The sequence below is a fragment of the Lynx rufus genome, unplaced genomic scaffold (assembly GCF_022079265.1).
Source record: "Lynx rufus isolate CCGP_SWC_20201006 ecotype Redwood Valley unplaced genomic scaffold, mLynRuf1.p SCAF_5, whole genome shotgun sequence".
Classification (NCBI taxonomy): domain Eukaryota; kingdom Metazoa; phylum Chordata; class Mammalia; order Carnivora; family Felidae; genus Lynx; species Lynx rufus.
Window position 1 is genome coordinate 89781093 of NW_025814867.1, and position 24271 is coordinate 89805363.

The following is a 24271-nucleotide window of genomic DNA, read 5'->3' on the forward strand; positions in this document are numbered from 1 at the left end:
ACGCCAGTAATGTAGACCAGAGCTTTGTAAACAATAATATGCATGAATCACCTAGGCCTCTCCTTAGATTGCAGGTTCTGGTTCAGAAGGTCTGGGAGACCTACAAACCACATTTCTAACAGGTTCCAGGTCACCAGTGGTACTGATCCAAGGACCACACTTATGAGTAGCAGTCTCTGGAATACACCTTGGTGGGACCTTAGTGATTGAGTCTCTGAAAGCCCGGGCTGCCGATAGTCACCGGCCACAGAGGCAGCCCCTGATCTCATGTAGCAACACGCAGTAATGGGATGGTCCCTCTGAAGATGCAGATACACATGCATTCATTTTGAAAATAATATTTTTCATTGTTGAAGCAAACAGATGTTTATGTTTTCATAGAAAACTGGAGGAAGGCCTAAGAATGCTTTTTTAGACCCCAGTATGATAAATAGCCCTAGGTTATTCTGCACAGCCAGGGTTAGTTAGTAGCCACCATTACAAAAGCTTTAGCAGAAATGGAGTGATCTTGTGTGTGTGCCCTGTGGCTTTTCCACATGCTCGGGAGTTTTAGTCTCACTGTGGTGTGTCAGGATAGCCTCCCTCAGTTAAACTTGTGTCATGGACTCCGTACCCCAGAGAGTCAGCTTCTTCCTGGCCCAGGGTCACCCCAGCACCACCACCACTACCTCCTCCCCCAGAACCGTGGAGAAGAAACTCCCTGGCCAGTAGTGCATGTACCTGTGTCTTCCTACCCCAGCATCACTCCAGGAGTAAGGGAGCAATGAGTAACAAAAACTATATCCAATCTGTACTCCTAGCTCCCTTGGTAAATAAGAAACATCAGGCCAGTGGGCCCAGTCGCCTCTTCTGGGGCTGCCCCAGGCTGCACGGTGCTCACACTGGATGTCTGGCCCCGGGGGAGACACCTGGCACTTAAGAAACAATCTTCAGTCAGTTTATTATGTCCAGATCTAGTTGTCTCGTATCCTGGCTCAGTCCCTGGGTCCCTCTGCAGCCATCAAGATTTGCATAACTGTCTCCATCGGTTTTCTCACTGCTGCACATTGGGATCATCTGCTCCCACAGATTTTCATCTGGGCTCCTGTCTGATCCTCAGAACAAACCTGGGAGTGAATCGGGGCAGGGATTTGATCTTTGTTTGGCTCAGAGGTGACCGGGGCCAAGGAAGTACACGTGACTGCCTATTTCCCATGGTCCTGGAGGGTGACCAGCCTTCCCAGTTCCCCCAGTGCCTTCCCAGTTCCTGATGAATTGCCCAGGATATAGGGCTCTCAGTGCTAAAGTAAGGATAGTCCAGGAAATTAGGAGAGTTGGTCCAACTAGTCAGGGATGGGGCAGGGCCTGGACTGCCCTTTAATTTTCACAGTGAACACACCTGTGTAACCTGTACCCAGATGAAGAACCCCCACACTAGTCCGGCCCCTGCAGCCCTCCCCGTGCCCCTCCCAGTCACTATCCCTCAGAGGTAACCATCATCATGTCTAACGTCACGTGCTAGTTTTGCCTGTTTTTGAACTTTACGTAAACAAAATCATACAGTGAGCCATATCTGGCTTCCTTTGCTCCACATTGTTTGTGAGACCCATTCATTTTATTGTATGTAGCTGTAGATTGTTCATTCTCAGTGCTATGTAGTGTTCCACGGTAGGAACATCGTCCAGTTTATTTATCCATTTCACATTGATGGGTTTTTAATAGATGCCAGTTTGGGATATTTCAGGTATTCTGTTACATGTGTCTTAGTGAATGCATTTATGCATTTCTGTTGGATGTATAATCTAGAACTAGAATTATTGAGTCATAAGAGTACTTTATTTTAAAATGCAGGGGCACCTGGGTGGCTCAGTTGGTTAAGCGTCTGACTGCGGGTCAGGTCATGATCTCACGGTTTGTGAGTTCGAGTCCCACGTTGGGTTCTGTGCTGACAGCTCAGAGTCTAGAGCCTGCTTCCGATTCTGTGTCTCCCTCTCTCTCTGCCCCTCCCCTTCATGCTCTATCTCTGTTTCAGAAATAAACATTAAAAAAAAGTTAAAAAATAAATAAATAAATAAAATGCAAATTATTTTAGGTGGAGAAACATAATAATTTGGATAATATGTTCTATTGCTTTACTAGATTACTTTTAAAGCTAAGACCAAGAAATAAGGGAGAGCTTTTTGAAATAGGGAGAAAATAATTTTGATGACTGGGGCACCATCCTAAGGGTGTTTGGGCAGCAGAGTGCAAGAAGAGGGGAGAGATGTGTGTGACAGGGAGGCAGGTGAGGGCCAGACCTGATGGACACAGGCCGGCCCTGCGAAGCCTCCTGCAGCATCCTGGCTCCTGCGTACCCCACTGTGGGCTGCCCTGCCCTCTGGGACTTTTCCTCTTGGCTCTCACAGTGGGGATTGAGGACTGGGAGCTCCTCTCCAGAGTGAGGGCTCTCAGCAGAGCACATGGCACCCAAAACAAAGTGTGGAGCCAGCCAAATGGCTTTTTTCAGACCCTGCTTTGCAAAATTCTGGAGCTGTTGCTGGAAGTCCTCAGAAGAGGTTCTGTCCTCTGTCCCTCTCTTTGGAGCTTGGTTGTCTGTCTGACAGCCCTTGTCAGGGCCACCTTCCACATTTGTACCAGAGGAGCCCCCCCATCTCCTTTCTGGGGCCAGTGAGAGAGGGCAGGGAGTTGTGGAAATAAGTGATAACTCATTTACTATTCAATGCATATTTGGTGAGCACTCCCTGAGCCACGAGCTCTGTCCCTGTAGGTTTTTCTGACTTTGTTGGAGGAGCTCCTGAAACCCCTCAGGGATATCAAGGCAGATCCTGTTCTGGCACTGGATCCTGTTCTGGCCTCGTGGCCCACCCCAGGTTTTCCAGGCGGAGTATAAATGCGGTGGCTGGGGTTATGGGCCCCCCTACCCTCGCATCCCTGATTCTGGAGGGAGATGGTAGATTCTCTGAATTTCCTGGAGATTCTTCTGGTGTTAGTAATGTCCATTTGGTTTCTGGCAGGAGGAGACAGGACAGGAGTGCTCTAGGCCACACTTCAACATGGAAGATATTCTAAGCCTTGCCTCCTTTTCTAAGACCTCCTTTCCTTTCTTGCTTTTCTCTCCCCTATTTTCTGAGCATTTAGCATTCCCTTACTGCCTGTGGGGACACCAGAAACCTTCTGTGTGCCCTTCTCTCACCCCTACTCCAGAATTCCTTCTCTCCCTCTCCTGCTTCAAGCCAAGGTAGAGGGTAGTTACTCCTCTGCTTCCTTCCTACCGTCTTCTTATTGGGCTCAGCGACAGATTTCCTATTTCAGCTCATTTGTTGAGCACCTACTGTGGTCCAGAGAGCTGGGGCCATCCCCAACCAAAATCTAACTTCTGGGGACATGAGCCCAGTGAGCGAGGGAGAAGACCCAGTGCCCAAGCATCAGGTACATACTCAGACTTGGGGTTTGGTGCAGTGTTCTTCAGAGGGAACAGACAGCCCCACTAAAAGCTGTCCCTGCCCTCGCAGACATGCTCTCTGATTCCAGCTTCTGCATCCTCCAGGTGCCCTGAGCCCACGCCAGTCCCAGCCACCACTGCAGGTTTTTCTCTCCAGAGACGTGGGCTGTGGTTAGTGTGACTAACCCAGGGTGTCTACTTTCTAGGCCACTGCACAAAAGGATACCCAGTTCTTCCTCTGGGACCTGCCCAGCCCTCTCGAGTCTTCCCACCGCACCAGGGAATGAGTATCTGAAGGCTAAAATGGGACAAAAGACTAACACCTTCCTAAGCACTCAGTAGTTCTGCTGGCAGATGTGTGGTCTGTTTCAATGGGCCATTCGTGCAGTGGGGTCACCTGCTGCTTGAAAAACACCATGAAGAAAGTATAGTGCAAGAGGCATTTCTGTACCTTTCTCTGTTCTGATGTTCTGCCCTGCAAGCAGAACAGTCGTGGGCATCAGATTCCGTGGGTGAAGTTTTGCTTCCGTGAGAGAGTAAGAATTAAATGAGAACACCCTGCAGTCATGACCTTTGTGACTTCTCAGCGACCATTAAAAATGAATGTGAAGACTGTGCACACACTTGTGAACAGCAATGTCAAGTGACAAAAAAAGTGGAGCATCTAAAAACTTGCCCACTCTGACTATAGTTTTGTAAAAACTAGATAAATCCATTGGTTATGTTGGGGAGGAAGAAAAAACTTCCTCCACCTTTTTAGGTTCCTTTCTTGGAGGCCTGCAAATCAAACTGACAAGAGACAGATTAACAAGAGGGGGGAAAAAAAGATGCATAGGAGTTCACAAAGAAATGTGATTCAAGAGGTGTTTAGATTTGGGGGCTTACATACTATTTTAACAAAGAGCAAGCGATTATTGTTGTTATCAGACAAAGGAAAGGGGTTTGGGGCTTCTGGAGGGGTAAGTTGTGAGAAGGTGACTAGGAAATGTGTAGTAAATAAAGGTTGTTTTGCAAGGTCTCTTAAGATGAGTCTGTTTCTGGTAAAGGAGAGAACATATTTACAAATGGAAATTTATGTCACTTTTTTTTTTTAATGTTTATTTATGTTGAGAGAGAGAGAGAATGAGTGAAGGAGGGGCAGAGAGAGGGGACACAGAATCTGAAACAGGCTTGACCTGGGGCTCTAACTCACAGACTGCAAGATCATGACCTGAGCTGAAGTCAGACACTTAACTGACTGAGCCACTCAGGTGCCCCAGAAATTTTGTCACCTTAATAAAAAAGAAATCATTGTCCTGCTTTTAGACAGAAAGAGAAGGCAAAGAGCTAATGCCTTCAGCTCAAAACAATCTTTATGCCAAAGTGGCATATTTTGGAGTGGCATACTCTGATCCCCTTCAGTTAAAAAATGAGATAAAACTAGGAAGAGAGGTGGATAGTTGTATTTTGAATGCTAATGTTATTATGTTTGTTGATTGGGTTGATCAACCCAACCATACATGATCCTTATGCAAATTCTAGTAATAAATAAAAAGTCCAAAAAAATTTTTTAAGATCTTGCCAAATTCCACCACCAAGAAACATGACTGAAAGTCCAACACTCTCTTTGTCATCATGCTCTGCGTATATTGCAAGTTTTATTTTAGAGACATACTCTTTAACAGGAGGAATTCTGTGGGAGCTCTGCTGGCAAGGAGCCAGCCAGGACTTGGGGGTATTTCAGATGGATGGGCTGCCAGGAGGGAGGAGCAAGGAGGCTCTCCCCAGCTGTGAACTTTACAGAGATTAAGCCCTATCTTTGCAGGATTGCAGTCCCTAATTAGGAAAGGAAGTTTACAGAAGGGGACGTTTCAGCATTCCACAGCAGGATTGTCTGCCCTTCTTGTAGTGGTTGGAATGCTGCAGGACTTTATCCCTCTTCATTTCAAAAGGAAAATGGAAAGACCGGAGGAGGCAGATGCTGACAAGCAAGGGTCAAGCTGCTTCTCCATGGGACCAGCTGAAGTCACACAGGATCAGGATCACAGAGATGGGGACAGCTGGGAGCTCCTAGGAATTCTAGCCCAGTACCCTTGGTGTAAAAAGGGGAAACTGAGGCCCAGAGATGGGGGAGGGAGTAGCATATAACCCCACAGACTCGGGAGTGGTACACTCCCACCCTTTCTTCATTGTCATGCAATCGAGAATAGTCAGCCCCGTGCCTTCTTCAAGCAGAACAGAAATAAGACATTTTAATGCCATCTGCAAAACTGTTATTCTAAAACACCAATATATTGACCAGGGCAAGATCACTCACATTGCAAAAGTTTTCTTTTTTTTTTTTTTTTTTTTTACAAAAGGTCTCACTGGAAGGTTCCCCCCATGGCAAGCTTGCCTCACAATATTTCAGCGGGTTTTGTTTTATAAAACTTGGTTTTCAGGTGCTATTACATTTCATAAGCTGAGGCCTTATGAATGTAGAGACAGTTCCAGAAGGGTTTGTGTTATTGTTTATGACGATGGATTCATATGGATTTGGGAGGCAGGGACATTAGTGAAGCCTTAGTTTGGAACACTGATGGCATGAGGGCCCTGGATCTATCTCATGGGACTCAGGTGGGATCAGGGCAGGACCAGCTACATAATTTGTGGGGCTCAGGGCAAAATAAAAAGGTGAAATGACTTGTTCAAGTATTACTACAAGTTTCTGTATGACAGCAGAGTATTAAACCAACAGTGGGGCCTTCTAAGGGTGGGGCTCTGTGCATCCGCATAGGCCTGACTCCCATGCGGCGAGCCCCAGGTCAAGGCGAGTGGCAGGGGGATGGCTGGAATGAAGAGGAGGTACACAGGAGTAAGAGGTGAGGCCAGTAAGCTGTAAATCTGTTCTCCTTGGCTTTGAGGTACTTTGTCTTACCCATTTTATTTGGCTTACACTATTGGTAAATGTGTCACTCCCAAGGTCACAGATTAGTGAGCCCATGGGGGTGAACTGTACACAGAAGAAGCATGCAATATCCACAGTCACAGACAGAGCCCCTTCCTATGGACCAGGCCTTGTGCCAGAGCTGTAAACTATGGTTTACTTCACTGTCACAGGGGTGTTTATATAAAGGAGCAGTGAAGATTTAGGCTCTAGATGCCTGGGTTCAGAGCTCACTGACTGAATCCTTGGGCAAGTTACCTAACCCCAATCAATGCCCATTTCCTCATCTGTTAAAGTAAGGAGTTACCTGTGTTATAGGGTGGTGTTAAGATTGAATGAGTTCAGGGCGCCTGGGTGACTCAGTTGGTTGAGTGTCCAGCTCTTGATTTCAGCTCAGGTCATGATCTCACAGTCGTGGGATCAAGCCCCATGTCATGCTCTGTGCTGAGGGTGAATCCTGCTTGGGATTGTCTCTCTCTGTCTCTCTCTCTCCCTCTGCCCCTCCCCCCCCCCCCCCCGCTCATGCTTGCTCACTTTCTCTCTCTCAAATGAAAAAAAAAAAAAAGATAAAAAAATGGAATGAGTTCATCTATTTTAAGCTGTTTGCCTAGTGCCTGGCACATAGTAAATGTTAATGTTTGGTTAATGTTTGCTGCCATGATGATGTTGATGGAGGAGGAGAAAGAGGAAGACGAGAAGGAGAATTGATACAAGTGGTGACTGCTGTATTGTTAAGTAGTAGGTTCTCCATCATACAGAGGAGGAAAATGTCCAAGGTCACCCACAGATGAAAACTGTGCTCTTTCCTCAGCTTTGGTATCTCTTAACGCAAGCTTTCTGGTTTGGCCTAAGTGCCTCAGGCTTACTGGTGTAGACAGATCACCAAACCCATGTTGCTGATTCAAAGTCTACTGTTTGTCCAAACTTGCCAAGTGTCCTGAGCGTTCTGGGCCCTCTCATTGGTGCTGACGGGTATGAAGATGAGAGGTAGAAGGGGGCAGGGACAGCGGGTGCAGTGGTGAGTGCTGTACTGTGTGACCAGTCCCTGACGAGGGTGGCCACAGCACGGAGATAAAGGGAGCCGTGGAGAAGGTTCTGGGCCTTGGGGGAAAACAGAGGACAGGGGGAGGGGCCCTGCTCTGTACTGTGGAAGCTGTAAACTGAAGTAAATTCGTTCCCCTCAGCCTCACAGGCAGGTGGTGACAAGAGGCAGGTGACACCCCAGAAGTACAGTGAGCACTGAGAAGAGGCTGGGCCACAGAAGCCTGTGAGCTACACCCTCTCTCCTTTCCTCAGGTGGGAGGAGAGGCAGGCACAGGAATATTAGGGGTACAGGGCTTTGAGGGCCCTCACCTTTGACCTCAATACTCACTTGGGGGGATCGTCCCACCCTGCCTTTCCTGCCATCAGCCACTCCCCATTCACCTGTTGTCCTGCTTTTATCTTCCAGGGTTAGTGGACTTTCCCCCTTCATGGGTGACAACGATAATGAAACCCTAGCCAACGTGACCTCAGCCACCTGGGATTTCGACGATGAAGCATTCGATGAGATCTCTGATGATGCCAAAGATTTTATCAGCAATTTACTGAAGAAAGATATGAAGTAATGAGTTGAGATTTCCATCTTTACAGCTTCCCCACTCCCTGGACTGGTGTCCAGAAGCAGGGACCTCCTTTGCCTGTCGTGGGCCCCTTCCCACTGAGGAGTGGAGGGCGGGCACTGCAAGAACGGGGGAGGCGAAGGGGGTCTTCCTAGGTCCCCCAGCTCCCTGGTTCCAGACACTCCACTGGTCTTTAGAAGCACAGAAACCCCACTTGAAAAGCAACACTTCATGGATGCTGCAGGGAGAGGGGCAGCTTGTGTGTGTGAATATTGACAACCTCTATTTTCTTGTGTGCTGTGGCCGGGGATGCCATGCTGAAACCTCAGCCCCTCTTCAGGGGTGACTCTGCAAGTACCCTATTGTGGACTAATCATGCCCCCAGGCTATTCTGGCTTGATGTCTTTTCCATATCTAAATTACTTAACAACTGACGGCCTGAACATGGTACCTTCTCCCGCTGGCCAGAGTGAGGCCGTGATTTCAGACCTCTGGCTCAGCTCTGTCCCAGCCTGCGCCCTTTCCCCCATTCACCGCGCAGACTGTGCAGTTCCCCACCTCCACCTTGGGGGCTGCTGGGAGCTGCCGTTGTGGTTGGTGGAGGAACACATAAAACAGTTGCATAAGGTGCTCGGTAAGTTACCCCATGAGAGAAGAGTGCAGCTGGGAGACTAGAGCGGAATCCATAGGTGAGCACTCTCCCCTTGAGGGAACCTGCGGGATTACAGCAGGTAGGCTGGAGGCTGTGCCAGTGTGGGGAAAGCTGGCCTGCCTGGGGGAAGGGAGCCGCAGGCTGTCAGGTGGGAGTAACTGGCCTGTTGGGTGCCTGGCCCATTGTAAACTGGTGGCCAGATGAGGCAGGGTGTGGCTCCAGCCCCTGCGCCCCCCCTCCCCCTCCCAACCCAAGTAGCATTTGGCACCAGGGAGCAGTTCTACACTTTGCCCTAGAAGAAGGGTGGTGTTGAAATAGGTCAGACACCAGAGGGTAAAAAGGGGAAGGGCTGCCCGACTCTATAGGTAGGTGACTGCATTCGCCAGGTGACTTTATGGTGCAGGCTCTGCCCTGTCTGCCTGGCCCACAGACCCCTGGAGGCTACCAGTTATCTTGTTCCCCTCTGGGAGAAACCCTGTTTGGGACCAAGAGCACAGTTGCTAAAAAAAGACTGTTGGAAGGTCTCTCAGATGGCTCTGATTTTCTCGATATGTGTCCACCTCTCAGTCCTTTGTAACCACCTCAGGCCAAACTCCTCCAGAGGCTACATCCACACTCCTTCAGTGAGGCTGTCTTAGTGTTTTGCTCTCACAGCCTTTGTTAGAAATAGACATTACTCAGGTAGAATCTGGATGTTGTGGGGACCTAGGTTCCCTTCCAGTGTGAGCAATCCTTGCTCCCAAGATGCTTTGCAGAGATGCAGACCTCCTTCCTAATAACTCTGGTCCAGGATGGTTTTTGTCCACCAAGCTTCATTCACTGAAGATTTGGTAAATGGGGCAATATGGATATATCTGTTTTCTCATCTGACCTTGAATTAATTCAGTAATGAGCTGTACTAGACCCTCTGTGCTCATAAAATGGATTCACCAAAGAACTGATTTCAAATGTCAAGATACTCGATTCCTATAAACTCTTGAACTTAGCATCTCTTTAACCAGAAATCTCCATCTTTCAGCACTTTGAAAAATATTCATCTAGTATAAAATTAATGATGTAAGTTGTAGAAAATATGAATATAGGAAAATTAAAATAATCCATGATCCTTTTATCTAAAGATCACTACATTTGGTTATACTTAGCAAATTTACTCATACTCGTTTTTCTTTTTAAAAATTTTTTTTAACGTTTATTTATTTTTGAGACAGAGAGAGACAGAGCATGAACGGGGGAGGGGCAGAGAGAGGGAGACACAGAATCTGAAACAGGCTTCAGGCTCTGAGCTGTCAGCACAGAGCCTGACGTGTGGCTCGAACTCATGGACCATGAGATCATGACCTGAGCCGAAGTCGGCCGCTTAACCGACTGAGCCACCCAGGCGCCCCTCATACTCATTTTTCTATGTGTGTTAGCATCTGGTTCTTTGGGCTTTATTAGTCCTATTATAACTAAGGTGATGGCCCTGAATTATTTCTAGATTCCCAGAGCTTTCAGAGAGATTAAATGAATTTGAGTACAGTTTGTAAGGTTGTCATAATGCATAGATTGTATGCAGGACATACTTCTGAGTTTTAACAAGAAAAATCTGATACTCAACCACATCACAAGACATGAAAACTCAGTGATTCTCAGAGATTTAGGCTTCATGTTTTGCCTTCCTTTCCACCAGATAGGGAGGCTAAAAGATTAGGCCTCCACAGCCCCTTCCCCACGTGACCAGTAGAATGACCCCATCCTAGAATATCTGCCCTCCAGCACTTAGACGACTTCTTTTTTTTTTTTAATTTTTTAACGTTTATTTATTATTGAGAAACAAAGCATGAGCAGGGGAGGGGCAGAGAGAGGAGGAGACACAGAATGGGAAGCAGGCTCCAGGCTCTGAGCTGTCAGCACAGACCCCGATGCAGGGCTCTAACTCCCAAACTGTGAGATCATAACCTGAACCCAAGTCAGGCGCTTAACCGACTGAGCCACCCAGGTGCCCCGAGCACTTACACTTCTTAGACCCAAGGGCAGGTCATGAGACTCCACCTGCTTACTTGGTGGTTAGGCCTTAACACTAACCTATTCTGATCTAGTCAGTGTAACCCAGAACAAGAGAGGAAAAATGCCAGGAGCACAGTAACCCTGATCATGGTGGATGGACCGAGGACAGGTGACCTCCCATTTCTGATCTAACCAGCAGTCTCTGAGGTCCCCTCCTGTTCAGAAATCCTCTGATCTCTGCCTCCATCAGAAACCGCCTGAACTGCACCGAGTGCCTTCAGCATCCGTGGCTAATGAAAGACACCAAGAACATGGAGGCCAAGAAACTCTCAAAGGACCGGATGAAGAAGTACATGGCAAGGAGGAAATGGCAGGTAATGAGGGAGTCACTTTGGACTTGGATGTTGCCCTTTACATTTGCTTTATTCAAGCTACCCTCAATCCAACAGTGTTTACGTCTAAAAATAGTTTGGGACCAAGAGTGACATTTCATGTCTTCGTGGCTAGGGATGAGCAATGTCATCTTTAAGACTTTTTGGCAACCCTGGAGAATGTGATCTCCTTAAAGGTAGTGGGATAGGCTTATATTTCTTTATAGTGAAGGAGGAAGGCACATGATCTACAAAGAGAGATACGGTCCCCACCCTTCTCCATAGGGAGATTGTATGTTACTATGTGTCCTTGGGCGAGTGACAACCTTAGTGTGCCTTCATTTTCTCACCTGTAAAGTGGGGAATAATAGTGGCACCAACGTCACACAGCATTATTTTGGGAAATATGGGAGATAATCTTCATCTGGCTTTGAGCACTTTGCGTGGCACATAGTAAGTGTTCAAAAATAACACCAGTAGCTAATATTATGGCTGGCTGGCCATATGTCAGGGAACATTCAAAGCACTTTCTATGCAGTGAGTCTTTTAATCCTAGGAGGCAGGTACTATTATTATCCCCACTTTTCAGACAAACTGAGGCAGAGAACAGTTGGGAATGTTACTGAAGATCATGTAGCTAGTAAATGGAAAAGGATTCAAACCCAGAGCCTGGTTCCAAAGTACAGTCTTAACAATGATGTAAAATTGCCTCTGATTTTTAACAGATGCATGAAATTGTCATCCAAAACCATAGAGAATTTGTCATCACCTGTTTTATTTTTATTATCACTATTAGTATTACAAAATTCCTGGGCTACTGGAGGGTACATGGTTTCAGTACTCAAGGAATGTATAGTGTAGTAGGGTACTGAAGCAAATGGACATAAAAGGACACCATGCACACCAAGAATCGTAAACGATCAGTATAGCCTACCATACCCATATATGTGAGTGTAGATGGGAGAATGGAGCCAGTCACACCAGAGGCTGGATGTGGTATGTGAGGAAATGCTGCCAGGGGCAGAACTTTGAAAGTGGTCATGGAAAATGGGCTGGAAGAAGAGAAGAGGGCATAACTGCACAGAAGAGAAAGCACAGAGGAACTCACCCTGACAGGAGCAGAGTCCTTTAGCTGGGCAGTCGGGGGAACTAGGGCATGTAAAACTTGTCTGTGTGGCAGAGAAAAAGGAGATCTCTGTTTTAGGGGCAACTGGGACACTGGTAATTTACCATACGCGATGACTAAATCCTCAAAAAGTACAACTTCACATGGAGGGTGAGAGGAGCAGAGGCAAAGGGGCAGCTTTTGGGCATGTGTGTTTAAGGGACCACTTCCCCTGAGTGGCTCGGCCAGGACTCCCCCCAAGATGGGAGTCCGTTGTTGGTTAGTCCCCAGTGAAGGTTTAGGTGGACCTCCTGGCTCCCTCAAGTGTCAGGCGAGTTGGAACACCTGTGCCGCTTACCTTACCCTCTAGTGTCATTTGAATCCAGTGAAATCAGAGCAACTGAGTTTCTTAAAAACAAAAGGGGGTCCACAAAACCTAAGTTGGCTTTATTAATGATCCAATGGCTGACAGATCTCAAAGAAATAGTGGTACTTCTGGCATGGATAGGGTGGCTGGTGTGGGGGTGGGGCTGTCCTCAGTGCAGTGAGTCTCTTTGGGGTTTGCTTGAATGATGAACCAAAGCCAGGGGGGGCCTAAACGCAGGGGACAGGAGCAGAGAAAAGGAAACGGGAGAGGAAATAAATGAAATTTTTTAATCTAATGGGTCAGGGAACAATAAATTGTGCTGGTATTTTAAATTGCTTAAATTTTTTTCTTGTTGTTAACAGTGCTGTTGGCCATAAGGTTTTCTGGAAGTGAGAAGGGAAAGAAAAGGATAGAATTCAGAGGAGAAACCTTAATTTCCTATCTTTTTGTTTTTAATGTTTATTTTTTTGGGGGAGAGACAGCACAAGTAGGGGAGCGGCAGAGAGAGAGGGGGACAGAGGATCTGAAGCAGGCTCTGCACTGACTGCAGACAGTCTTATGCAGGGCTCAAACTCACTGTGAGATCATGACCTGAGCCAAAGTCGGATGCTCAACTGACTGAGCCACCCAGGCACCCCTGATTTCATATCTTAACATAGGCAGCAGCATTTGGAAATGGTTTTTCCACAAAAATAGTGGTTAGGTTTCACAAAATTACACACAAAAGTAGTCTATAAAATCCCACGTGGTACATGATGTCCCTGAAGTGTAATTTCACTGATAATGGTTCAGCAGCATCTGACCATCCACATTTTTTACCCCAGATATCAGGACCTTAGCACACCTGGACCGGGGGGGTTCCCTCTCAGAGCAGCTGAGGTTCTGTGTGGTCGGGAGCAGAGTGCCATGGAATAAAATGGGGTAGACTGTGGTGGAGGGAGAGGGCCAGGCGAGATACGGGTGGCCCAGAGATCTCTACAGTTGCACAAGAGAAGGTTCCTTGCTATCATCCTGATGTGGTTTCCATAAAAGGCCCAGGAGGAAGGAACTAACATGAGAGCAAATCCCTACAAGTGGGGCAACATCTAGATGACTAATCATATTATTGATCTTAGAATGAAGTTATTCTGAAAGAGGGTATGTTTTTTATTTGTATGAAAAGAATTTTCAAAAGATGTGATGAGCAGTAGCACTGAGGGTGAGTTGAGCAGGATAACAGGGCTTCTGCTTGTAAAACTGGAAGCTGGGTGGGGGGGGATGGGCTAAAAGGGTAAGGGGCATTAAGGAATCTACTCTTGAAATCATTGTTGCACTGTATGCTAACTAACTTGGATGTAAATTTAAAAATAATTAAAAAAAAAAAAACCTGGAAGCTAAGGACTAGGAAGTAGAGGCCTGTGGGCAGCCATCTTTATTTTCTGAGAACCACAAAGACTTCTGCAGTATGGACCACAGGGCCATAGAGAAGAAAGCTTTTGACTCAGGATAGCAGAGAGTACTCTTGGCCATCACATTTGGATATTATGCACTTCTCAGAGAAAGCTGGAGTCTTGGAGCGGGTGGCATATATGTACGGTCTAGGATGGTTGGCTGGCTCCAGGGTGACCAACTTGCTCCAGTGTGCCAAGGTCTGTCTTGGCTTTAACCCTGGAAGACTCTCATTCTGGGAAACCCCTCAGTCCTGGGCAAACCAGGCCAGTTAGTCACCCTGGCTGGCTTTTCCAGGGGAGGGAGTCTGAGTGGCATTAGGGAGGCCAGTACAGACACCGCCCGCCTGGAGCACAGGAACCCAGCCTTGGCAATGGCCTTCAGACAAGAAAAAGACTTCCTCCAAACAAGGATGGAACTTGGAGAACTGAAACTTTCTTTCTTGGTATTCTAAAAATTTCCAGAAGTCTTAATAAAGCAGCAACCAATTTTCAGCTCAGAGTCATGAAACTTAAAGACTAGAACATATAGATATATATTTCTTTTCTAGTTCTGACAAGTTCCCTACTGATTTTTTTCATAAATTAGTTCCCAAAGATTGAATTCTGATGGAGATTATTTTTAAGATTTTCGTTACTAAGCACTTCTTACTTTTGTCCTTGTCTTAGAAATTATATGCTGTATCACTCCATCTGATGGAAAATTTCCTCCTATGTATAGCCTATTTGTTAATGTGTATATGATCCCTTCTCTGAAATATTCTCTTTTATCTGCCTTGTTCTGGTAATGTCATGTTAGTCATTTTGTTAGTGGAAGAGGAAAGACTTCCTTACTCCACACCTAAAGACAGTCCTGATCAGTCACAATCTGGGCATTTGGAATTAGGGAGCCCGTGGGCTACACAGTCACATGTATGAATCCTAGTCTTTCTGCAAAAGACTAGAGCTATAGGGAGATTTGAATCTTCTGGTCCAAGAACATGAGATGCACAGAGGGGAACTGATTTGCCCAGAGTCACACAGTAACATACCTTTGTTGAGAATGAACCCTCTCATTTGACAGACTCCTGGCCCAGGCAAACCAATCTGTGTTGGATAAAGGGAATCAAGAGCCAGAAGGGCTGGGTCTGAGAGTTTGGCTGACCAGGAAATAGTCTGGTCTGACGTCAGCTCCATAGGGAGGGCTGCCATGGCTGGCACCTCCTCTTACCCATTCCTGAGGTCAGGATAAGCTCCCAGGGGAAGAGCTGGGTCTCTCCAGCTAGCACAACAAACAGGTCAGTGATGTCACCAGTGACCTCCTCTCCCAGAAGAGCAGAAAAGACTGCCAAGTGGGCTCAGTCTGCAGGACTGCAAGGCCACAGTGCCTGTGCACACAGTTAAGTTGGTCATTTGTCATCTCTCACCTTCTTCCCCCACCCACTGTATCACCTCCACTTGGGGCTTTCTGTGCTCTGTTCAGAGTGACCCAGCTTCACCATGGTGACAGAGGGCCATAAACATTACCACACTGCAGTGATGTATGTGTGCAAGAGGGTGGATGGCCAGAGGGCAGAGCAGGATTGAATGTCCAAAGTGCATGAAAATAGTCTGCAATAAGGATGGCATGTGACAAACAGAAAAGTGGCTGTGGTCATAGCAGATCTCCACTTAAATCACACACACACACACACACACACACACACACACATACACACACCCCATTATGAGTCCCTAGTGCCCTGTAATCCTTTACTTTCAAAATAATCTTTTTTTCTGGAGATATACTGGCTTTCCTGATAGTCGAAAATTGTGAGGCTTTACTGAAATACTTGAGCGCATGAAGTTAGTTCAGGAGGAGATGGCTTTGCAGGGACAGTTTATAGTCCAGTAGATGAGTGCCAGCCACTGGCCTATGTACAGGCTGTTTCTTTTCTCTCTGAGCAGCCAGCCTGTGGTAACGTCTGCACTCTGGACATACAGTATCTGGGTGCCTAAAAAGATGTTTTGGGTGTAGGGGTGGAAAGAGTTGCTTATGCCTTAGTTTCTCACCTCGTCTTTCCACTGACCTTAGAAAAGGGGCAAGACACTTCACTTGAAGGTGAGAAACATAGACACGATTGTGTATTATTGGGGATTTCCTGATCTAAATCCTGTGCTTGGTAGAATTTTCATAATACAAAGAAAATTTTCATCTCAAGTTCTGGCATCCTTTTCAGCAGAAATTCTCTCTTCTTCCAAGGTTCCTCATCTCAGAAAAGCAAAGCGCCGCTGCTTTTCATTTCTTCGGGCGCTTCTTTTTGATGGCTGGGTGTACATCAGGGAAGAGCACCCCTCCAGAACTTCACTGTGCATTCACAGACTTGTGCTGGGGCCAGCCAGAGTGTTTCTGGAAATCTCTTAAGTATCTGAATCATAAACAGAACTAATGAGACCTTGGAGATCATCTTGTTCAACCCCCTTCTTATACAGAGAAGGAAACTGGAGCCCAGAGAGGTTAAGCGACTTGCCCAAGGTCAATGGAATGCTTTTTTTTTTCCCTTTGCATCAGGACCTGTGGGATCCGTAGTAACTTTCTCTGGACCAATTAAAATCCTATTGCTAGTATTGTTTTACGAGAAACAGCCCCACTGGGCCTCGTCAGCAATAAGTCTTTGGAGCTGTCTCAGCCTGCAGTTGCTTTATATAAACTATCCCTTTTATGGGAGTTGAAGCACAGTATGAAAAGGGTTTTTGTCTCATGTTGACCTTGTTTAGTCACATTAACGCACACATTGGTTCCAGGCCCCATTCCATTCTCCGAACATCTTCTGACACGCTGATAGTGCTGAGCAGAGCAAGGTTGGGCTCACTCCTCTGGCAGAACTTCGGCACTGGGGAGGTCCTCATTTCAAGGACAGCTGCACCTCTGGGGCTAGGCTCTTTTCCCCGAGCCCCACTGCCCAACGGGAACCAGGGACACCTCCTGAGTCCAACGCCAGTGTCTATTTTCCAGAAAACGGGCAATGCTGTGAGAGCCATTGGAAGACTGTCCTCTATGGCAATGATCTCAGGGCTCAGTGGCAGGAAATCCTCAACAGGATCACCAACCAGCCCGCTCAATGCAGAAAAATTAGAATCTGAAGGTAAGGAGCTCCAGGAAGATTTGCTCTAGTTGGCAAGAAAGGAAGGGTTGAGGGATGGAGGGACATTTTGAGGTTTTAAGGGGGGGTTGGGTTTTTTTGATAATATAAACTATAAGGATAAAATTCAGAACTACTTTTAGGTTGCCCTAAAATTACTAAGTCTGCTAGTTATTCTTTAATTGTTCAACGTTAAGTTTAGCTACTTTCAGAGGGAAAGTTATTGTCTCATAGGACCAGGTGACCTCCGCTGTTCTTTTCCCTATATTTTACATAAGAACTAGTGAAGACTTCATTAAAAGCTTCCTTTTCTCATTAGAAAAGTGAGATTTGTATACTGATAGGTAAACATAAAAATCACATATAGTAGTATCTTTTCAAAAAATATCCTTCCATATTCTTACTGCCTTTGTGTTTTTCTTTTTTTTACAAAATGACCTTTAGTCCATATTCCTTTGGCACTTGTCACGGTGCTGAAACATGCCATTTGAATGGGGTAGACTGCGCATGACGGGGCTCCTCCTGGAGACCAGTAGGGCTAGTTAGCTGTTTGCACACCGCCTTTGAGATGCTGCCCCGACCATCTCCTCAGTGAAGGCTCTGGCCTCTTCCATGCTCCAGATGCATGCAGGGTCTGGCCTTTACCTTCTTGAGGCGCCTCATTTGGCCAAAGACACCCCCCTAACTCCCGCTGCCTGGTGTTTTTGGCATCCAAAGGTGAAAAGCTAGGTCTAGATCCCTCTTGTGCATAAAAACCGGGTAATTGGCGAGGCTGCTTGCTGGGCTGCTCTGATGCAGCTGGGGGCAGAGTCTGCAACACGTGGGCCTGGTCCCTCCTGATCCGCACTCCCCAGATGACCCAGAAATAGCCTGAAGGGAAGGGAGAGTATATAGGAGCCCCTCCAAGTCACAGCTTTTCCCTGGACCAATCCCAGATCCTGGTCCGTAGTCATACATTGTGAAGGCAGGGTGAGTGTGGAGAACAGAACTACTGGTAAATTGAAGGCATGTCTAGGACCCCCTTTCCAAGGAGCAGGTGAAGGGCCTGCTGCTATAGGAGGGAGGGCAAAGCAGGGACAGAGATCGGGACAGCTGGTGTGGTTTGTCCTTCGATCCCTTCCACTGAATCCTGAGACAGCATGGAATGCAGCCAAAAATCCTTTTTAAAGATTATTTCCTTTTTCAGTGTGTCAGCATAAAGGAAGGAGGGAGTTCAAACATTTCCACAGTTTTGTCACAGTTCTCTCTTCTGCCAAAACCATGTGGCGGCAGGCCAACCTGTCCCCAGGAGAAAGGTGTACTTGACTCAGTCCCCTAAGCCACATTATTTGCTGAATTACAGCAACTTAAAAAAAAAATCAACTTTTTTAAACCAGGGAAGAGAACAGGAAATGAAGAACTGACCGTGTTTCCTTCCCTGTCTCCTAGAAGATGTGTCCCAAGCTTTCCTTGAGGCTGTTGCTGAGGAAAAGCCCCATGTAAAACCCTATTTCTCTAAGACCATCCGTGATTTAGAAGTTGTGGAGGGAAGCGCTGCTAGGTTTGACTGCAAGATTGAAGGTAAGTTGTAGCGGTTCTTCCCTTGACTTTGACCACACAAAAGTGTGGCGTGGTGGGTGGGTGGGCCCTGCTGTGTGCCCCAGGCAGAATGTCAGTTCTGGGCAGCCAGGACGCAAGCGAAGATAACTGGGTCAGGAGGAGTTGGCCCACTGCCCCCACTCCGCCTCCTGAAGGTTGGTGCCATTCAGTGACTCACCTAGGGCACCTCTGATATTCTACGTATTCATATCAACCACTGATGTGAGTGGTTCATCACAGACCTATTTGGCTATGGAAGAGGCTTAATGAAATGAGCTTTGCAGGCTTCTGGGAAGCCTGTGAACTGCCCACAAGAAGCTTCAAAGGAAGGCTGGCATGAAGAGGATGTGGAGTCAGAGGCCCTTCTGCTCAGCTGTGGGCTGTGTGAACTTGGGTGGTGATTTAACTCTTCGGAGCCTCTGGCCCTTACCTGATGATGTCTAATGCCTGAGTCGTTCTGGGGATGCTGGGAGAGGACATAGGTGAAAGGGGGAAACCTTTTACGTCTGTTCAAGGTGTCATAGAGTCCAGGAAAAAGGTGTGGGATTGGCAAGTGCAGAGATTGAGCATGCAGTGTGACTTCATTCACATTCAATGTGAGGGAAGCTGGGATCCAGACGCCTATGCCATCTTCCCCATGCTGCTCCGCCTGCCAAGAATAATGTGGCAGCAGAATTGAGTTGCCAGTGCTCAAGAGAACTTAAGCGATCTTAGCATAGCACCTGAGAAATTAGCAATGTTGGTGACACAAAGCATTTCAGTTTCCACAGACTGCAACATTCTAGAAAGATAAGGGCAAAAAAAGACAGGTTCTTTGCTTCCAGTTTGTGACTACTGCATGCCAACTCAAGTGGAGGGTTATCTCCCATTTCAGTCTGACCAAATAAAGCACAGAAGTTCATTAAGCAACTTTACTAAGGCTGCATAGCACAGGACAGCAGTCAGAACAAATCGTGCCTCCTACAGTTTAAAATTCTCCAGCAGTATGACTAGATAATGCCTTTTGGGTAAAGCAATCCAAAGTGAAGAATGAAAACAGTTTATTTCCTGCATCATTATATCCTCAAACTGCCTTATAAATGCAGTGCCTATCATAATATTTCTCTGTTCTCATTCAATTAAAAAAAAAAAAGGTGGATGTGTTGCCTTTGCTAGTGTGGAAGTGTGCAGATTGGGGGGCACTGCGAGAAACTCCGAATTCTCTCCATCACCACACTGTTTTTGGTCTTCTGAAGTTCTTTTTCCTTTTTTTCCTTTTTAAACATTATTACAACATAATGATTATCATCTTTGTACTTTTCTGTCTGGGATTATTCCTTCATATTTGCATAACTTCCACTGAAACACTGAGAAGGAATTAAAGCATATGGAGGCAGTTTTGATAAAAACAAAATTCTACTTGAAAAGAATGTTATAATTCTTAAATTCTTTTTTTTTTTTAAGTTTACTTTGAGAGAGAGAGAGAGTGAGCAGGGGAGGGGCAGAAAGAGAGGGAGAGAGAAAATCCCAAGCAGGCTCCATGCTTTCAGCTTGGAGCCCAATGCGGGGCTCGAAATTATGTACCACAAGATCATGACCTGAGTCTAAACCAAGAGTCAGACGCTTAACCGACTCAGCCACCCAAGCGCCCCTAGAATTCTTAAGTTCTTATGTGTAATTTTTTTCCTATAAAAGTATTTCTCCCAAATTTAAGAACAACTCAGATTGTATAAATATATATATACATACATATATATATGTGTGTGTGTGTGTGTATGTATATATATATTTTTTTAAAGTTTATTTATTTTGAGAGAGAGAGAGCAAAGGGGAGGGGTAGAGAGAGAGAGAGAGAGAGAGGGAGAAAGAGAATATCAAGCAGGCTTCTCACTGTCAGCACAGAGCTGGACATGGGGCTCAGTCTCATGAACCATGAGATCATGACCTGAGCTGAAATCAAGAGTTGAATGCTTAACTGACTGAGCCATCCAGGCGCCCCTGTATATTTGTAAAGACCTATATGTGTGTGTGTATATATATCATATATAATACATAAATGTGTGTGTGTGTATGTGTGTATATATATATGTAATATTTTTTTAATTTATTTTATTTTTATTTTTTTAACGTTTATTTATTTTTGAGACAGAGAGAGACAGAGCATGAACGGGGGAGGGGCAGAGAGAGAGGGAGACACAGAATCGGAAGCAGGCTCCAGGCTCCGAGCCATCAGCCCAGAGCCCGACGTGGGGCTCGAACTCACGGATCGCGAGATCGTGACCTGAGCTGAAGTCGGACGCCCAACCGACTGCACCACCCAGGCACCCCTATATATTTTTTAAATGCTGAACTTTGCATAAACATGACTAACATATAAAATGAGGCTAACCCATGTGGCCAATTTCCAGTTATCCATAAGTAGTTTATCTGTCTTTGGATCAGACTAAAACAAATAATGGCTTTTCTTTTTTTTTAAATTTTTTTTTCAATGTTTTTATTTATTTTTGGGACAGAGAGAGACAAAGCATGAACGGGGGAGGTGCAGAGAGAGAGGGAGACACAGAATCGGAAACAGGCTCCAGGCTCCGAGCCATCAGTCCCGAGCCTGACGCGGGGCTCGAACTCACGGACCGCGAGATCGTGACCTGGCTGAAGTCGGACGCTCAACCGACTGCGCCACCCAGGCGCCCCTGGCTTTTCTTTTAAGCAATATTATCAGCTCCTCTAATTTACTATAGAGCTGTCATTAGCTTTGAGTTATAATTTACATACCATAAAATTTACCTATTTTATGTGTACAGTTAAATTATCTTCTGTTAGATTTGCAGAATTATGCAATCACACAACCAATTTTAGAATATTTCCATCATCTCCAAAGATCTCTCGTGCCTATTTGCTCTCTTTTTTTTATTTAAAAAATGTTTTTAAATATTTATTTTTTTTTTAGAGAGGGAGAGGGAGCACGCCCAAACTAGCAGGGGAGGGGCAGAGAGGGAGGGAGGCAGAGAATCTGAAGCAGGCTCTGCCCTATCAGCACAAAGTCCAAACTCATGAACCATGAGATCACGACCTAAGCCAAAGGTGCTCAACCAACTGAGCCAGCGAGGCACCCCGAACTTAAACACATTTAAATAAAAAATAAGAGAACAGGGGCGCCTGGATGGCTCAGTCAGTTTAGTGTCTGACTTCGGCTCCAGTCATGATCTCATGGTTTGTGAGTTCGAGCCTCTCTGCTGTCAGCACAGAGCCTACTTCAGATCCTGTCTCCCTCTCTCTCTGCCCCTCCTCCACTCGTGCTTTCTCTCCTTCTTTCTCAAAACTAAGTAAACATTAAAAAAATTTATTTAACTATTATACAAGAAATTTTCTTTTCATCCAAGGACCTATTTATTTAGCTCTAGGAGTGCAGTTGGAGTCAAGGCTGTCTTCCAGGTAGTACTCTAGATCTGTATAAAGGTGGGAGGCAGTACAAGCCCCACGTGGATGGTAAGTGACATGACTATATGACACCTTTTTTTGCAGGGTTTTGGATATCAGTATTTACAATATATGCCCATATCCAAATGTAAATCTCAAAACAGATGCGAAAAGCCAACATCATGATACTTTCCCTGTACCCCGTTAATCAATAGAGGTTGCTTACGAATTGCTTGCACGAATTGATAAGAAACTTGTGTTCCCTCCCTGTGCTGCAGGATACCCAGACCCTGAAGTTGTCTGGTTCAAAGATGACCAGTCAATCCGGGAGTCCCGCCACTTCCAGATAGACTACGACGAGGATGGGAACTGCTCTTTAATCATTAGTGATGTTTGCGGGGATGACGATGCCAAGTATACCTGCAAGGCTGTCAACAGTCTTGGAGAAGCCACCTGCACAGCAGAGCTCATTGTGGAAACCATGGAGGAAGGGGAAGGGGAAGGAGAAGAGGAAGAAGAGGAAGAGTGAAAGCTAGAGAGAAGCAGTTTCTAAGTCGTCTTACAAAGACTCTTTCTCTAAAGCTCAAAAAACCCAAGATAGTAAAAGCACCTAGTGTGATAGATTATCTAGTTAGGTCTTTTGGGGGTTGATTGTTCTGCAACAGCAGTTGACACCTAGCAGCAGTTATTGATGGGCATTAATTTGAATTAGCTGGCACCTTAAGATACTACCAGTAATTTGCCTGATCAGTTGATTTTAAAGAGAAAGTAACCAAAAGAAATCTTTATCTGGGTAAGGTCATAAATTCCCTAACTGAAAGCACTCATGAAAAATAAGGCCCTGTGGTCACAGCCCAGAAGGTCCCTGGAGACAGAGATCTCTCTCTCCCAGCTCCTAACTGCAGAGAACCGAGTCTCCTCCAGCCCTGCAGCACGCCATTCTGAAAGCAGTTGAGCCATTTGAACGTATGAGGCACATTTTATTCCAAAGTATACTGTACACATTCAAACTTCATTTCTCTCCCCTGATGTATCTACCCGTTTTTCTGGATCTGAATTTGCCATGAGTTTAAGCACTAAGGACATTATGCTTCTTAGATTCTGAAGACAGGTCCCCTGCTCATGGGTGGCTGGCTTCTTTAGGAGAATAGAATCTCTTTTCTTCCAAAATCAGTAGGAAATCTAAACTTATCCCCTCTTTGCAGATGTCTAGCAGCTTCAGACATTTTTGTAAGAACCTGTGAAAAAAAAAATCCTTGCTAATGTGCTTTTCTTCTGAAACCAGGATTCGTATTTGTGCTGTTATAGAAGATCAGCTCTGCATGTGTGGTAAAGATTTCTGTGTTTGAATGTATGAAAAACCAGTTTCCTAAAAAGTTAGTCTTATTTATTGGCCGCTGTGAAACGGATTTCAACTGATGAAGGGCTGTAGAACTGCACATACTTTGGAATCTCCTTCAGGGTAGTCTGAGTTTAACACGCCTTCAATTCTAAACACTCTCCAGAGGACTCTACCTACCTTATGGGTTCCACGATGTTTTCTTCTTGAATGTGCATCAGTCATGCCTTGCCCCCCAGCCTTCAAATGTATTCTTAGACCTGATAAATGCACTCAGACTTGCATCTTTAGAAATTTTTCTTTCACTACATTGGCACTTAAATTTTTCTTTATAAACTTTTTGAAGGTCATAAACAAAGACTATAAACTAATATGCCTAATACATTTCCTCTGAGTGTGTGTGTGTAACATTCCAAATACTTTTTTCTTTTCCACTGTTTGTAAAGTGCAGCAATTTAATATTTGAAGGGACTTTTTAATAGTTCCTCAAGAACCAATTTGAAATGACTTCAGTGCAACCCTACACAGGATCAACTTCAGAACTTTGATAGTAGTCTTATGTTACCTTCCATTCTATTTTTATCTGCTTTTTGCTGCTAGTTTCAAATTTGCCAGTATTTTTTCTTTTTGCTTTTTTAGCAGTTACAATTTTTTCATAATAGCCACAGTATTGCCACGGTTTATAATAAAGGGTTTTAAAATTTGATTTAGAGCTTTTGAAGCTTTTCTTCACTTACCTGTGTTTAGAAGACTATAACCTTTGTGTGCATGTATGTTGTGTGTGTGTGTGCATGTGTGGTGTGTTTGTTACAGATTTTTAATGTCTTGAAATTGTGTTAATGTTCTCGCAGTTTATTATGCCATCAGAATGGTAAATGAGAACACTACAACTGTAGTTAGCTCACAATTTTTAAATAAAGGATACCACAGTGCATGCTGTTTGTTCAGTCTCTGCAGCCTCCTCTTTCTTGCCATGCCAGCTGTAGACTACCCTGATGGATCCTGGAAACAAACAAATGTTG

At 45.5% G+C, this 24271-nt stretch overlaps 1 protein-coding gene across 4 annotated transcripts in view; it reads left to right on the plus strand.

The window, feature by feature from the left end:
* The window catches only part of MYLK (myosin light chain kinase), a 211298-nt gene extending 187343 nt beyond the window's left edge, over positions 1-23955 (plus strand). For all 4 annotated transcript variants that reach the window (XM_047099178.1, XM_047099179.1, XM_047099180.1 and 1 more), the window contains 5 exons: positions 7777-7929; positions 10816-10939; positions 16810-16939; positions 18365-18496; positions 22189-23955. In XM_047099178.1, the coding sequence (XP_046955134.1) occupies positions 7777-7929; positions 10816-10939; positions 16810-16939; positions 18365-18496; positions 22189-22439 (790 nt within the window). In that variant the 3' untranslated portion in view covers positions 22440-23955. The remainder of the gene's footprint in view (positions 1-7776; positions 7930-10815; positions 10940-16809; positions 16940-18364; positions 18497-22188) is intronic.
* The last annotated feature ends 316 nt before the right edge of the window (positions 23956-24271 follow it).